General features: G+C 48.1%; 1 protein-coding gene across 6 annotated transcripts in view; it reads right to left on the bottom strand.

Annotated features, from left to right (window-relative positions):
- Nucleotides 1-16,094, bottom strand: part of Astn1 (astrotactin 1) — a 287,512-nt gene that overhangs the window by 141,287 nt on the left and 130,131 nt on the right. For 4 of the 6 annotated variants that reach the window (XM_058574484.1, XM_058574487.1, XM_058574485.1 and 1 more), the window contains exons 3-7: nt 14,078-14,471; nt 12,394-12,540; nt 11,593-11,700; nt 6,750-6,899; nt 5,571-5,762 (exon numbers count right to left, since the gene is read on the bottom strand). In XM_058574484.1, the coding sequence (XP_058430467.1) occupies nt 5,571-5,762; nt 6,750-6,899; nt 11,593-11,700; nt 12,394-12,540; nt 14,078-14,471 (991 nt within the window). The remainder of the gene's footprint in view (nt 1-5,570; nt 5,763-6,749; nt 6,900-11,592; nt 11,701-12,393; nt 12,541-14,077; nt 14,472-16,094) is intronic. The other 2 variants (XM_058574486.1, XM_046430257.2) reach the window with 1 other exon arrangement.

The following is a 16,094-nucleotide window of genomic DNA, read 5'->3' as shown; positions in this document are numbered from 1 at the left end:
GGATCCTCATTTCCAGAACCCACCAAACTTGCCTCTTCTGTATTCCTCCACAAAACCAGTTTGGCCATCTACACTGAAAGGAGTGCAGACTTGATGAGGGAAGTTGCCATGGCAACCAACTGCTAAATCTTGACTTTAAGAGGGGTTTCGTGCAAGCACAGGCTCCGACTGTTAGCTGTGAATTTTAAAGACCCCACAAGGGTGTTGGATGCCCTCCTAAGCTAGAAGTGTTACAGTCTCCGCATCTGCTGTGACAGATGGCGGGGAACACATGAGGCGCCGGCTCTGTGGTGGTATACACAGGAATCCAAGAGAGAGATGTGTCATGGCCACGGAGAATGCTCTTCCAGGGTAGAGTGTGCCTGCAGGAGGCGCTCGGGCGTACGTACCTAACTTACGTACACCTGAGTTATCTAATAACCCCATGAGAGGACTTGTCCCCAGATCACAACTTGTTATTGTGGGTCTCCAGACTCCAGATTCAGGGTCTGGAGACTGCTACGCCCGCCTTGTGCCCAGTGCCCTGGAGAGGAATGATGCCTTGATCTGCCTTGTGTGTGTGATAGAGCCTTTGGTTATTTCCCACCCTACAGATGAAGCACTGAGGTACAAAACTCGTGGGAGGATTAAAGAATGACCTTGAAGCTGGGGCTCCTCAGGCATGACTTGATCAATGCAGATCAAGTCCAAAATCCCTGATTCATCCTGCTTCAGGTAGCAGTTGGCTTTCATGAAGCGGAACTGGGTATGCTTCATCTAAAAAGGGAAATCTCCGTCAGACACCCAGATTCGGGTAACATCTAACTGCTGATATTCCTCCCCTATGCAGACATCGGGAAACGGGTGGGTCCGGGGTCTTACAGCCCCACAGGACTGTAAGGAGGAGAGAAGAGAGTGCCATAGTGCATCCTGAAGGAAGTGCTTTAATGCAGCGGCACAGGTGCATTTGGAACAAGTGGGCAATCCAGGTGCAAGAACAAAATGGGGACGAGCTATTCTGCCAAACTGGGTACAGCAACACCCAGGTAGAGAGAGAAGCAGTGGCTTGGAGCAAGCAAAGGAGCAGAGGCTGCATCGTCTGGCAGCCAGGCCCAGGGCCCCTCAGCAGCTTTACCCATCTCTATCTGGCTGGGTCTGGCCCATGAAAGACCTGGGACAGAAGAGATTTCCGTGAACATCTTGGATAGAGATTAAAACTTGATTTAGCGTGGAAGCCTGTGCTCCTTGCAGACCTATAAAAGCTACATATCTTGAAAAGGGCAATGAGGGTCTGTGGCCAGAATCAATGGGGCTGCAAAATTAAACAGGTGTGCGGAGCCTGCACAGCTGCCCATATGGCAGGACAAAGGCTGGCGGTGGAGCGGAGAAAAAGTCACTGAAACCAGGTAGCATGTGTTTCCATAAAAACAAAACAAAACCGAATGGCAGGCGGCCCCAACAAAGACACTCAGAAACTGCAGGAAAAGTCAACTTCCAGCTGATCCAGTGGGGGCATTGAGTCACATATTCTTAGTGCTTTGTGATTATCCCAAATGACCAGAGCCAGGCCTGGGAGGACCCGGGAGAGAATGTCACTGTGTGGCTGGCAAAGGGATTTGTCAGAGGGCTGCTGCTCTCAATGTCCACTTGGAAGGGGAAGGATTCTTCTACCAGTTCCCTTCCCAAAGGCAAGCAGTGCAGGTGTCCTGGCATGAGCAGTATGTCAGGCAGCCTGAATTTGAAGTCCATCTCGGCTAGTAACTAGCTGACTGATCTTGAGCCAATTAGTCAACATCTCGTGTAAAATGAAGGTAAAATACCATGTGCTTCATAGCATTATTCTAAGGCTTCAGTTACAAAGGCTGAGCAAAACACAGGGCTTGACAGAGAGCGAGCGCTCAGTCAACAGGACCTATCCTGATTTTTATTGAAAATCATTTTCCCACACACATTCTCCGCTGGTCCCCACTCCCGACGCGGCAGGATGCGGGGACGATGGACCACGGTGCATTTTCCGATTTGTCATCAGGCTGCACCTAACTTACGTACACCTGAGTTATCTAATAACCCCATGAGAGGACTTGTCACCAGATCACAACTTGTTATTGGTTGAGATCTGCTGGAAGAGGGTCACAGTGCTCAGCAGGAGATGGGAAATGGCAGGTAAATCCCCAGGGTATGCCTGACATTTCTCAGGCACCACAGAGTCTTCAGGTGAGAGCATTCGCTTGTGTCCACTCTGTTCCAGGCCCTGGGCTAAGAGCACACAGTCCCTCTCTCTCCCAGCGAGCATGTTGATGCACGTAAATGTGGAGGGAGGTGCATGGAGAAGTCAGCAATTGTCCTCCACAGGATCCCAACCCATCTTTAGAGAGTCTGTAAACTGGGCCGGGGGGCCTCTAAAGGAGAAGCACTATCTCGCTTTGCTCCTCTCCACCTTTTCTCTCCTCCTTGGTGTGTGTTTCTCACCGCAGTAGAATATCACCACAAGCTCAGGGGTTCAAAACAGCATCGGTTATCATCTCACAGTTCTGAAGGCCAGAAGTGTGACACGGTTTCATGGGGCTGAAGGGTAGGCATCTTCAGGGCTGTGCTCCTTTCTGGAGGCTTGAGAGGAGAATCCGTCCTCTGGCCTTTCCATCTTCCAGAGGCTGCCCACACGCCTTGGTTCATCCCTGGTCCCTCATCCTCAAAGCCTGCAATGACTGGCTGGGTCCTTCTACAGCAGATCACTCTGATCTCCCTGGCTGCCTTCCTCTTTCACTTTTAAAGACCTTTGTGATTACACTGGGATGACCCAGATAACCAGGATAATCTTTCTGTCACAAAGCCAGCTGTCTGGAACCCTCCGGTCCCCATGCATCCCCCATCCTCCCTGGCCATGCAACAGAACACATTCACAGATTCGAGGGATTCGTCTGTGGACGGTTGAGCAGTCCCTTCTTCTGCCTCCTCTGGAGCACTGTGCAGATGATGGGTAAACACAGAGCTCACTTGGGGACAGTTGTAGGGCAGATGCCTGAGGAGAGCTCCAGGCACTGGAGGCTGCTCCTTTGCAGCAACGGAGCATCTGTGTTTGTGTGCTTGTTTATGTGCATGTGTGTGCGTGTGTGTGAAAAGTATACAAGTGCTCTTGCACAACCCTATATATCCATATGGGCAGACCCCTCGGCGTGGCTGGGAAAGCACATGTCCCAACACTCTGACATTTCCAAGTAAGCTAGCTGGAAGATTGCAAAAATAGCATTAACTTGACTTGAAGCCAATTCCCACACTCAGCTCTTTGGAGAAGGCTCTAGGATGGAGTGTGGGAGGCGATAAAGTTTCTTACTGATGAGCGTGTGGGATGACCACATCATCCTATGTGCAGAAAGAAGCAGGACGGGGCGGGAATGGAGGGGAGAGTCCAATTGCAGCATTAATGAAAATAAAACTTTGCAGCATCATTTCTCAGCTGTTACCCTGAATGAAGATGTTGCACCCTAGTTCTGCTGTGGGGTTTGTGTTCTTATTTTTAGCCTTTCTCCTTGGTTCTCCAGTTGGAAATTCATCAGTCGTCAAATATTCAGGGGAGAGGCTTCCCGAACTCATCTTTAGTAAGGATCAGAAACGGGACATCTGGAAGGAACGGAGGGTTGAAGGGAGAGCTCAGCTACCGACAAGCAGCTTCCTGGCACAGGGAACGGCAGTGCTCAGCAATGGCTGTTGCTTAAATGGTTTTGAGTGACAAATATGTTGGGTCTGACATGTCTGGGGAAATTAAGCAACCCTTCCTAATCCCATTTTTGCTCTGATTTCATGATAGATTAAACACAGACTCTCGCTGTAGGGAGCCACAGGACTCTGGGCAAGTCATGGAACTTCTCAAAGAATCCAAATGTTGATGTCAAATAAAGAGGCGGTTTATATCTGAGACCCCTAAAAACACACGACACCAAAGCCCTTCTTTCCACGTGCAGTTGTGGGTGCTTCCTCTTCTTTGAAACCCAAGTGGAAGCATCCAAGGTTCTCTGGAGATCATGCTTCTCTCAGAAGTGAGTTTAACAGCTAAGATTGTCCCAAATCCTCCTAATCCAAACCAGCTGGAGAGTGCGGGTACCAGAGCCTGGCTCAGTTGCATGGAGAGGCTCCACCTCGAGATGAGCTCTTTTTAATTTCTTCTGAGCACACTAGCTTTGGGCATGGTGCACAGCCCATCTGTTTGGTTTGGTGTTTGCCTGACAGCGTGGGCAGAGCAGCAAGTAAGCAGTCTTAGACATCAGATGTTTGAAATGCTGTACTTTCTCTTCCATATGGGGGCCTAGAATCTCTGCGATGGGCCCACATTAAAAAACTCTAAAATCTAAGAACATGAACTTTAGATGTCTCAGTTACCTGCTGCTCTTCCAAAGAGATTTAGCATTGGATTACAATAGAAATGAGGGTTAGGTACCTTAGACTCAATCATCAGTGACATTCTTTCACCTGGGTACCTGAAGAAGGTGCATCAGCATGTGTGGGTCCATGTGTGTGATGTGGGGGCTGCATCATCTGGTGGGTGTATAAATAGCTTGAAGAGCTGACCCCTGCCTCCAACAACCCCATCGCTTTTCTTTGCTTTAAAGGTATCATAATACTTCTTTGAGAAAGATCAATCCTGGTACTCAATGAACTGGAAACAGGTCTTGGTAAAGACTATTGCAGATGAGCCCCTTCCACCGTGAAAGTACAGAGCAATTAGGAATCAGAGGTCTGTGCTCCTGGATGCGCTGGAGCTCGGGGTAACACGGCTGCCCCTGCTCATGCCACGTGGGGCATGCAGGCCCTCACACAGAGATGCCCCTGTCCCATCTGATGGTATGGCAGAATTAGAGATGCTCGTAATCTTTTCCAGGAATCCCTCTCTAACATTTATCCGAAGAAGACAATTTGCCATGTGCCCCGCATTTATGTGGAAAGATGTTCATTTTAATAGTATTTATAAAAATTAAAAATTTAGAGCATCCTAAATGTCAAATAATAGGGAACTATTTAAATGAGCTATGATATAGACAGACAAAGGATACCAAATGGCCATTAAAATTATACTATTCAGGATTATTTCATGATTCTGGAAAACTCTCATGATGGAACATTAAGTGAAGAAAAGCACAAAACTCCCCTAGATTTAGTATGCTTCTAGGAAGCCTCAAAAAAACACAAAATCTATGAGAGGAGGGATTGGAAGGGAAGTCATGAACATTTCAAAAGTGATTTCTAGAAGAGATAGAAATATAGTTGACTATCATTTAGTTCGAAAATTTCCCAAATTTTCTATAATAAACATGCATTAATTTTCTACCTCGATGTATCTGTCCCCAGCAGCTCAGTGCCACTGACTGCAGGACAGAGTATGGAGTTCATTCTAAACTGATCTTTCTGGAGTGGGGCTACAGTGAGGATCCTGCCAAGGCTTTGGCAAGGTGACTGCACACTTGATGTTCAGTGGCCTCAAGACATGCTGGCAGCTGGTATGGTCCAGGCTCGGGATGACAATGGGACACTGGAATTGGGAGACAGGGTCTGAGTTTCGAGGGAAGGACTGCAAAAGGCACAATCTCTCTGACAGTTACCCGCTGCCCGGTGCTCCTGCCTACCAGTTTCGGGGTCACATTGATGTTCACAGGGGTCCAGGAGCCGCCGGGCACAGAGGTCCATGGCCCAGGGCCCACTGGAGTTCTGCTGAGAGAAGAGCACCACTTGGGCAGGGTTCAGCCAATCACTGGCATCCAGCTGGCTGCCCTCCAGCAGGATGAAGCGGCTCCCTGCAGGGAGACAGAGAGGAAGCGCATCTTAGGTGCACATACAATACACACACAGTCACTGAGGCAGGTGAGCCCCAGTGGCCAGAGATCATTCCTCCCACCAGTCCTAGCCCATCATTAGCACCAGAGCAAGGGAGCAGCAGATGGACTGGCCGTCACGTGGACTGGTGTGAGGCCAGAGACATTCGGCCTTGAAGCCATATCCCCCGCCCCCAGTATCTTGCCCCATCCCATCTTGCCAGAGTGTTCCTAAGGGATACAGGGACAGAGCAGCTCTGTGCTGGCCATGGCATGGCTCCATCAGACCCAGCCATAGGCACTGGCACTCGTCCAAGGAAAAGGGACCCGCTGCCTGTCTTCACTTGCCATGAAATAGCAGGCCCTCTGACACCGCGAGCAGTCCCCACCTGTTTCCAGCCTTACAGCAACCGCGAGAGCAGACATTAACAAGTCAATTAGGTGCTGTGGGCTTAAATGACTCAGGGACTCTCAGAACCTGTATTATTCCCTCATTATATTGGGGTCCCCCTGGATGGAAGTAAATTATTGCTTCCGAGTTCTCGGCTTATAGCAAGTTACGGCAATTAGGAATTTCTCACCTGGGCAAAGCAAACCAAAGCATGGCTAATCCTTAAACACCTCTAGTACTCTACTGAGCCTTTCCAAAGGCTGAGAGAATCCTGATGTCTAGCTACCTGTAGCCAAGGTAGCTCTGCATCTCTCTACAAAGACAGAGGCTTATTTTAAAACAAACAGAAAGAGAGTGGGTGTGAGGACAAAGAAGTGCTCTTCTCAGTTTGTTTTTCAACTTGCTGTCCTAGTTCATCTGTGGGCAATCCAATCTTGTCCTACATCTTCCTGTTCGGGTTTACTGCCCCCCACACCTGCAGGAATAGGGAACAGTGGCCCTTGGCTTCTCTTTCCTCTCCCAACGGAAAACCTTCCTCTCGGGGGCAGGAGGTCACCTTCACGGCAGAATGAGCTCACCATCAGCAATCAGGTGCTCGGGAACATGCAGCGTGATTTTGACAACGAGAGGGCAACTGACGTGAGAGGAGCACACGAGGCCGATGACGCAGCTGGTGATACTGATCAGGGTCAAGGTGGTCTTATTCACAGGACTCCGGGGAGAACCCACTAAAAGGGAGACAAAAAGAAAACACGGTGGTAAAAATCTTGGTATTGAAAGTCCAACTTGGCTTTTTGCGGTCCCACCTGGGAAACAGGGGAGGAAGTTGGCAAACATAACCCGCAGCAGGTGAGAAATGTCCCCAGCTGCCTGACCTCAGTGAGCTTCATTCTCAGAGACATCGTGTTTCATCAGGGCAGGAGGCAAGTTGACCAACTGGTGCCCTGAGGGTCAACTGTGACAAGCTGAGTGCAAACCCTTTGCACTTTGCCTGGGCCTGGAGCATCTCTTCTTCTACTTGCCTGGCTGAGCTCCAAGTTCTTGCCCAAGGAGGCAGCCATGAGCTAAGCCCACCTTGCACTTCTGTTGCTGTCCACAGAGGGCGCTCTAGAAGAGGCCCAAACTCCATGGTGCAAAGGGAGGGGCTTCCTCTGCTGGAAGAGCTTGTGCTTTCTCTGTGGGTGACCATTACTACCAGGTGACTTACTATTCCATGCCTGGACTGAGGAAGACAGGGCAACTCTGCTCTGGAGGAGTGGATGGTGTCACACAAGAAAGCTCCCCACATTCCTGCAATCATTGGAGGGCATGGTCATTGCAGGGGAAGAAGAAACACTCCTGGGTGTCACACTCCTGGGACTGGGAAGGAGGGGGTTCGTTTTTGTTTATTTTATGGTTTGGGGTTATTTTTTTATTTTTTTAATTTTTGGTGGGAGGTGGAAAGAATAAAATGGTAGTAAGCCCAGGAGGTATTTTTTATGTGGGGGGCAGAATAGATGTGAGCAAGTTGACAAAACATATAGGTCCTTTGCAATTTTCTTCTGTTCTATGTTGATAATTTCTTATTAAGAGCAGTAAAGCACATCCATTATGGTAGACACTGTGCGGGGTTTCACACACATTATTTTCTTTTTAATATCTGCTTCCTTACAATACACCTATAAGTCTGCACAGTAACGACCTACTTTATAGAGAAGGAGAGCAAGTCTCTAAGAGATGGACCTCATCACAACAGTTAACACTTAGGAAGAGGTGATTGCCAGGGCTGTACATGGTTCATATCACTGAATGATGGCCAGGTAAATACTATGAGGCAACTCCCATTGCGGAACAGAGAGTCAGAGAGGCTTCAGGGCAAGTCCAGGGCTGAGCATCTATAAAGGCGCGGAGCTGGGATCAAAGCACAGATCCAGCCAAGGCTCCAGCCCACGGGAATGATGTGCTGTTCCTTCTTGGGCTAGGAGGAGAGAGATGAGGGCAGCAGGAAGCCTCTGGTTCCTGGGTCCCTGCTAGTTGGAGGTATCCTATTCATGCTGGCGTCCTTCCAGAACGGAGTTCATCTCCCCACCCTTACAGATCTCCAGCCCAGCCCAGCTTCAGCAGTCGATCCACATCCAGAACATCCCTCGGCGATAAAACGCGGCACGTCCACACCTGGACTTGCCACCATGTCTCAAGCCCTGTCTGCTCTCACTTCCATTGTCCAGCAAATGGCTGTCAAACCAGCTTGATTTCACAATTCGAAAAAGCCCATCATTTCTAACTCTTGCCTCTTGATCTCAAGCCACCCTCCTGCCAACAATGCTATTAAATATTCCAATTTTCATTTTTGTGTCCCAAATTTCTCTCACTTCCATTCTCTTCATCTCTTCCTACCCGCGTCGTCTGTACCAGCATCATGGCAGTAGCCATCCACCTGTCTCTTGCCCGCCCCACCTAATGACCACGCTTGTCCCCAGAAGGATCCTTCACTAAGCAGAGCTGAGCAGGGCAGCCCTCTGTAAATGCTCCCAGTGATTCCAGTGAAAGGGCAGGCCCAAGTCCCCCCTGAGTCAAGGCCACGTCCTTCCTGGCCTCTGCTGATCTTCCAGCTTTCTTTCCTAAGCAACTGTACTCAAAGTTTAATTCTAATAAACTCTCTGCTGCTCTCAGACTAGACCATCATCCTTTATGTCTCAGTGACTTTACACATATTATTTCCTCCTCCACAGAAGGCCATTTTGTCACCTTGTCATCCCAGTATACACCTACTCTTCAAGTCTCAGCTCAAACAATATCACTCTGTAAACACTTCCCTGAATCTTCAAGAACAGATTCTCACTCCTTGTTCATCCAGCCCTCGGTGCACCCTGCTGTTACAGCTCTTATCACACAGCGTGGCAGTGTCCTCACTGTTTACAGGCACTGCCATTGCTCTCTGTGACTGCGGTAACTTGCTGACATTCCCCACTCACTCCTGTGTCTGGCCCATCAAGTCAGAATCCAGCATCCCTACCTGGCTTCCTTATTTGCCCACAGAAGCAAGTGCCAACCCAGTCATGTGATGTGTGTGCATGGCTCTTTGTTAGGTAATTCGTTCTCTAGCTTCATCCCTACCACCCCAGCAGGTTTATGTTTACATCCTACCTAGGGCTACCATATTGAATTTTAATTCCTTGGAAAAACCATGTTCTCTTGTGCCTTCAAGGATCTTCATGTGCTGTCCTCCTCTTCTGAAATGTTCTTACTCTGTACTCTTCTGTTTTAGGAAGTCCAACACAATTTATATATCCCTGTTCTAATTATTTCCTTCTTGGTTGCCTCCAACTGCTGCCAGGCAGGATTAACTATTCTCTCTTCTAAGTACTCATTTTGCTTTATTTATACCATTAAATGAAACCTTATCATTGTGCCATGTTTTCATGTTTCTACCACCTATTATAAAGCCTGACCCATAGCAGGTAGGTTATAAAATGTTTTTGCTGGTCTGATTGATGTTTCCAGTCCAATTAAACAAGCACTTACAAGCATGCATTAAAAGCAAAATCCTTTACTAGACACTTTCAGAAAATAATTAGGCGTGTTCCACCCCTAAGATGCTTACAGTCTAGTTAACAGCAATAGTCGGTTGATGCACTAAGGAGAGTTTGACATTAAAAAGAAAGAATTTTATGCTGCTAAGGAGTGCATTCTAAATCATCATCATGGATTTTCGTAAATAAGATTTTATGAAAGAAGGATACACCTGTTTGGATGTGGCCTAGATTGGACAGGCTCAGGTTGAGTACCTGCTCTAAAATACATAATGAGGAACAAGGGAGAGGGTGACGCCGTCATCCATTCTCAACTCAGGGAAACTGAGGCTTGCTTTGGGAGCTAAGCTGCCCAAAGCCCCATTGATATATTCAGGTAAATGGTAAGAAACTTAATGCTAATGATGTGAAGCCTACAGAAGCCAGAATTTAGAATTAAAAGCTTTTTCCAATCTCTGGAAAGAATGCTCCCTGCATGGAGAGATTGAAGTGGAGGAAGGACTGAGCCCAAACATATGTCTTTTGGGGGTGTTGGTTAAATACTGTTGGGAAAATGCCCATGAGCAAGCACAAAGTGATGTCACTCATCCTTCCTTGCATCTTAAGAGGAGTTTGTCCAAGATTTTAAGATGGGGCACGACAGAAACCTGAGGTTGCACAATGGAGAGATCGAACAGCAGCAATAGGGATTTCACAGTGCTTTAGCAGCTGCCCCAAACCCCCACCCTTTAATATAGTTCAATCCTGACAGCGGCCCAATATGTGAGGTATTGTCAACCCACTCTGACCCTCAGAGAAGCTTCACACAGCAAGTGAAGCAGGACGCTCACTAGTGTTTGAGCACACAGCCTCCTCAGAGATGGTGGTGACACCAGCCAAGTCACAGACAGTGGCAGCTGCAGCAGTCACATCTCAAAGTGCTAAACAGCAGCGCCGAGTGGCTGCTTAGAAGGACAGCTCTGTCACTGCCAATGAGAAAGAATTTGCCACCTAAATTCTGCCAGGAAGGAAGAGAGGCCTAAACCTAGACTATGAGAGTCTACTGGGTCGGGAATTAAAGGTCAAAGAAAATTACACATTTTTCAGGCTGTAGGATTCTTCAGCTATCCCCAACCCCTGCCTAGCTCAATCCCCAGGCCAATATGGCTGAGCAAACTAGGGGCACAGGACTGCTGTGGTTTGGATATGGAGTGCCCCTGAGAGATCATGTATTAGCTGATGCCGGGATGTTCAGAGGTGAGATGATTAGATTTGTAGGAGCTATATCCGAATCTGTGGGTTAATCCACTTGATGCACTGGGCGGTAACAGGTGGGGTGTGGCTGGAGGAGGTGGGTCCCTGGGGGTGTGCCCTTAGGGTTCAGATTCTGTCCCTGGACCGTTTCCCAAGTCCATGAGCCATCAGTGCTCTGCCACACCCTTTTGTCCTCAGCCTCACCTCTGACCCAGAGCAGGGGAGTTGACCAACTGTGGACCGAATCCTGCAAAACTGTGAGCCCCAGATAAACTTTTCCTCTCCTGAGCTGTTCTTGACAGGGATTTGGTCACAGCAATGAGAAGCTAATGCAGGGACTATGAATATTTCCCACATATAACACGATTTATCAACTTTATTTCTTTCCTCTGAACACCAAAATATGACTCCTGAGGCTTCCAGAAGGAATTGAGAGTCTTCTGACCAAGAAATAGCCTTTCAAACAACTTGGAAACTTGTTTGAGAGTGCCATTATCTGGGAGAGATGATTCTCTGAGAATTTCCACTTTGGCTCTTCTTTCTTCCTCAGAAGGAAACACCAGGCCTGCTCCCAGAATTCTTGCTGCATTGACTGGCTTCGGCCCCCTCAGTCCCGCTCAGGCCCCACCTTCCCTCTGCCTGCACCTGCACCGCCCCCCCCCCCCATCCTTCCTACCTCGACTGCGCCTCCGGCTGCGAGAGGGATCAGTGTAAAAGGTCAGCTGAGGGTCATTTTCTGCCTCTGTGCCAGAATCCCCTTCAGGGTTCAAGAAGGCGGAACCGGCTGAAAGGAAGCACAGGCAAGACAACATTTTCAGTTTTGTCTTCCTGACACCACGTCACTGGGGAAGTTCAACAGAAAAATCGATGAATTTGAGAGCAAGCTGACTGGCAATCTGGAAGAAGTAGCCAGGGGGCTGGGGCTTCCTGATATCCACGGCTGTGAAGATGTGGAAAAGTAGTCCTCACTGGAGTCCTACGCCCCAGAAAGAGGCAAAGGGTTTTTAGTTCTTCCTTAAAATGGCATTCTACTCTATCTTCTCTTTTATAACTTCATTTTTTTCTCATTAAATAGATGGGTGGGCAACTTTCCATATGAACAAATATAGATCTTCATTATCATTTAAAATGACCGTATAGGAAGCTACTGGTCAGTAGACAGATGTGCCAGGTGGTTAACCGATTCCCTGTTGATGGACATTTAAGCTCCTTTTGATTTCTCCCTTGGCCTCTCTTTTACATACCTCTTAGCCCCCTCACCCAATTGCTTCCTAAGCATAGGTTCCTGATGGTGGAAACACTTGGTCTAAAGGTTTGCATATTAATCTTTTTTTGGGAAAGTGACACTTAGCTGACTTTCAGAAGGCTGAGCCAGGGCACATGCACTCGGTCACACATGAGGGTGAAGAGTATCCACAGCCCCGCTCTGCCCTCGTGCAGCCAGCTGCCTGCAAGCCCCAGCTCCAGGTGTGGATACCTCTTGCTTTGTTGTTGATCCGCTTTCTCTGGCTACTGGACGTGTGAGAGAGCAGGGTGGCCTGCTGGTGGTTGGAGTCCACGGGGCTCGTGGCAATGATGTTATCTTTGTACTTGTTCATCAGTGACAGCTTGGCATTGTCACTTCCTGTATAGAGAAAAGTTGAGGCAAAAATTTTAGCGACCTGAAGAGCACGAGAGCAAGGAAATCTGCATGAACCAAGTAGATGAGGTTTCACAGAAATGAAATAAGGAAACTGCAAAATGAGAGACTGGCAGAAACTAAAATTCTCCTCTTTGATTTCTAGGGGCTACGGAATTGGGAGGAGTGAAGTAAGAGGATTACAACTGAAAATCCAATTCAACTAATTCTGTATTGATAAGTTCACCGCTTGTCACCCTTTGGTTACAAACTGACTGCAGGGACAGTACAGAATTGCCAAATAATTTGAATTTGTGTGCTTTCCGAAAGAACGTTCCCTATCTTTTTTATCACAGTCTATACCATTCTCTATTTTCTGACCTCCAGATACTGTTGTGTGATCTGTCCGCCCCCTAAAGGCACCTAAGTCTGTAACCCTGAGTACCATAATGGCTACTTGGTGGCCTCAGCATTATGCTAGATGCTGTGGGGAATATAAGAGATGCTGAGGACACCCCTCCCCCATATCAAAGAGTTCTCAGACTTTAAATCTTATAATAAATGGTTATTTTCAGGGTTGGAGATGTAGCTCGGTGGTAAAGCCCTTGCACAAAGTCCTGGGTTTGACCCAATACCTCAAAAATTAAAAAATATAAAAGGAAATGCTTGTTAATGTAGAATTACCTCTAGATAACAAGCAGAATTTCCATTTTCCTCTATCTGATTTCACTCTCAATCCCCACGGAAAGATTCTGTATCATAAGCAGCATGCAGCATCAAATATGTCTTCCATGAAGATAACTGGGCAGTGCCTTGAAAGATCACTGTCAAGCATTTATCTGTGGGGATGTGCTTATTCATAGCATTGTGAAAGAGAAACAGGTGGGCTACTGTAAAAAACAGTCCTTCTCTCTCTCTGCATTTTTATTTTTGACCCTGATCTTATATTGGATTAAGTCCAAGTCCTACCAGTGTCTCTGTACATACACAAAGCATCTGAGGTCTGATACCTTGACTACATTCCTTCATTTTCTTTGAAAAAATACATCCTCTGTAGAGACCACAGAAGCATGGACAAGATAATACAACTAAACCACCCCAGGCCAAGTCTTGGGAGTCAGAAAAGAGAACACACAGCACTGTCCCTTCCACTGTATTGGAGAATTAAATTATCTATGCAAATATATGATATTCAAAAAAAAATCAAAATATGTTGGTTTCCCTTACTATTACCTTACTTCACAGAGGGTTGCTCACTACACACTGAACAGGCACTAATTCGTTCCTCTGTTGGATGCAAAGGTACCTCTGCTTCCAGTGCAAGGAGGAAGTGGAAGGGGTCCAATTTACACTGCTCTTCTGGTTTTCCAGATTAGAAAATAGCTCCGGACATCTCAGGAAACAGACTATTTCTGCCCACCCCGGGAAGGGGCATTGGCACATTCCACCTTGTAACACAAGCAGCTGTTGCCAAACAGCTGTTCCTACCCACTCTCGGGCTCCCTGAGACCCAGGACTACACAGCGCCTGCGCTCACCCCCACCTGGTGTGAGGTCCATCCCTGTCTTCTCATTGCAGCCCTGCAGGGAGTCCAGGGTGCGTGTGACCTGGCTGGCGAAGTCCTCCCCTCCGTTCATGCACTCCCTCTGCAGGTGGTGGCGCAGGTCTGTGATGTCGTACTCATAGCCATCCAGGATGGGTGTCTCCCGGATGCTCAGCGTGCCGCTGGAGTTGTGGCCCTGCACACGGGCATTGCGCAGACTCTCCCGCCCGTGGCCCCCGATCAGCACCGAGGGGATGTAATGGATCTCGTTGGCCGCCTCTGCGCTGGCACTCTTCTGCGGCTGGGGGACCCGGCGGCGTTTGCACCAGCGCCTCCGGGTGTACAGGATCATCACCAGACACAAGATGGACAGCAGCAGAGCGATCATGCCTCCCTGGGAAGAGAGGACAAGGCATGGATGCGGGAAGACGGGTGGGCTCTCTCCACTAAGAGCCCTTGCTCCTTCTGCTATAGGCATTCATCACTCACTCGCTGGCACTTTCAGCATCACTCAGCAACAAAAGGACAGTCTGCTGTGACCAGTGTCCAACATGAGAGGATTGGAGCTGTTGTGGCCAGTGTATCATTTCAAGGGATCTGGTTGCTTTTGGCTTAGCAAACAATTAGAAGAGAAAAACTCTTTGGAGCTGTGTGTGTGAGAGGTTCTAGCAGCAGAAGGTGAGAGGGAGATTTTTTTCCTTAAGGCCAATCTGCAATATGTATACTGGTTTAAGGCCCTTTTTTATTTTAGCAATATGGGGTGGTATCTAGTTTCCTGTCTCATATTGAACAATCCATCCCAGGTGGGTTCTAACTCTGGATCCACAGATCAATGAGCCCTATAAATCCTAAACCTCAGCTTCCTCATCAGTAATGTGGAGGAGATGCCACTTCACCACCCAGGGTGGTTGCAAGAATTAGGTTAGGTAACTATGCAAAGTGCCTGACACAATACATCACAAACAATCAAGGCTGTTCTCAGCATCACCTGAAATGTCTCGGGCTGAATGACTGGCCCAGCAGGGAAAACCGCTGGCGAGTGCAGAGGGAAATTTACATCCCTCAGGAACTTGCTGCCAGCATGGGGAGAAATCACACCATCTGAATGTGACTTTTGGACAACTTCTTTTGATTAATTACACTGTCCTGAGTGATGCTCCCCATTCCTGCCCCTGCTAAGGGAAGGGACTGAGACCCACATCCTGGAGTCGGGCTGGCAGAGGACTTTCCTTCTGAGCCTGTTGGTGCTCAAAGGTCACCACCTTGGAAGCCATTCCTTACAAGTCGGTATGTCACGCAGTTGTCTGTCAGAGGCAAAGACATAGTACTCAGTGAGATTGAGCACCTTGCCTTGACATCCACCTGGGGCAGGTTCTAGGAGGGCCTTCCAGGCCTGTTCTTGCACAGAGCACGGCAGGTATAAATCTTCCTGTGCACAATCTGTATTCACCCCCTTTGTGTTGGTCAATATCCCTTCAAACCTATTTCATTAGACCAGGGTGTGCCAAATGGTTCTCCTCTCAACCTTGGGCTTCAATCACTGCCACCCTGTTGTGCAGGGTAGAGATGAAAATCCCCTATTAATTCCCAGAGGCCCACCCACACAAGGATGGGTCAGGAGTACTCCCCCAAACACATTAAAGGAGGCCTTTCCAGTCTTATAATAATTATATTTTGGATTTATAAAGTTCCTTTCCCAGTAAATCTTCCTGTTTAACCTCTCTCTCCCATCATCACTGCGAGCAAAGGAACACACACACACACACACACACACACAGAGCCACTTTCAAACAGGCTTCACAGAGGAGCAGAGACTCAAGCCAACAGAGTCAGCTGCTGAGAGACAGGCCATATCAGGTGGCTTGTTGGGGCAGATACGACCTCCTATTTTCCAAATCTGTCTTTTATCTGGAGGCTCTTTCCTCCTGGTGCACTCTCTCATGCAAATACAGAAAAAGAGGAAATATGTTCAGCTAAATTGGGTGGCAGTGCAAAGACAAGTACTGAGGTCCACGCT

Source organism: Marmota monax, unplaced genomic scaffold, assembly GCF_021218885.2.
Source record: "Marmota monax isolate L192 unplaced genomic scaffold, Marmota_monax_Labrador192_F-V1.1 WCK01_AAM20220418_F8-fsc00055, whole genome shotgun sequence".
Lineage (NCBI taxonomy): Eukaryota > Metazoa > Chordata > Mammalia > Rodentia > Sciuridae > Marmota > Marmota monax.
The sequence above is the reverse complement of the archived record's forward strand: the minus strand, read 5'-3'. Positions and strand labels throughout refer to the sequence as shown.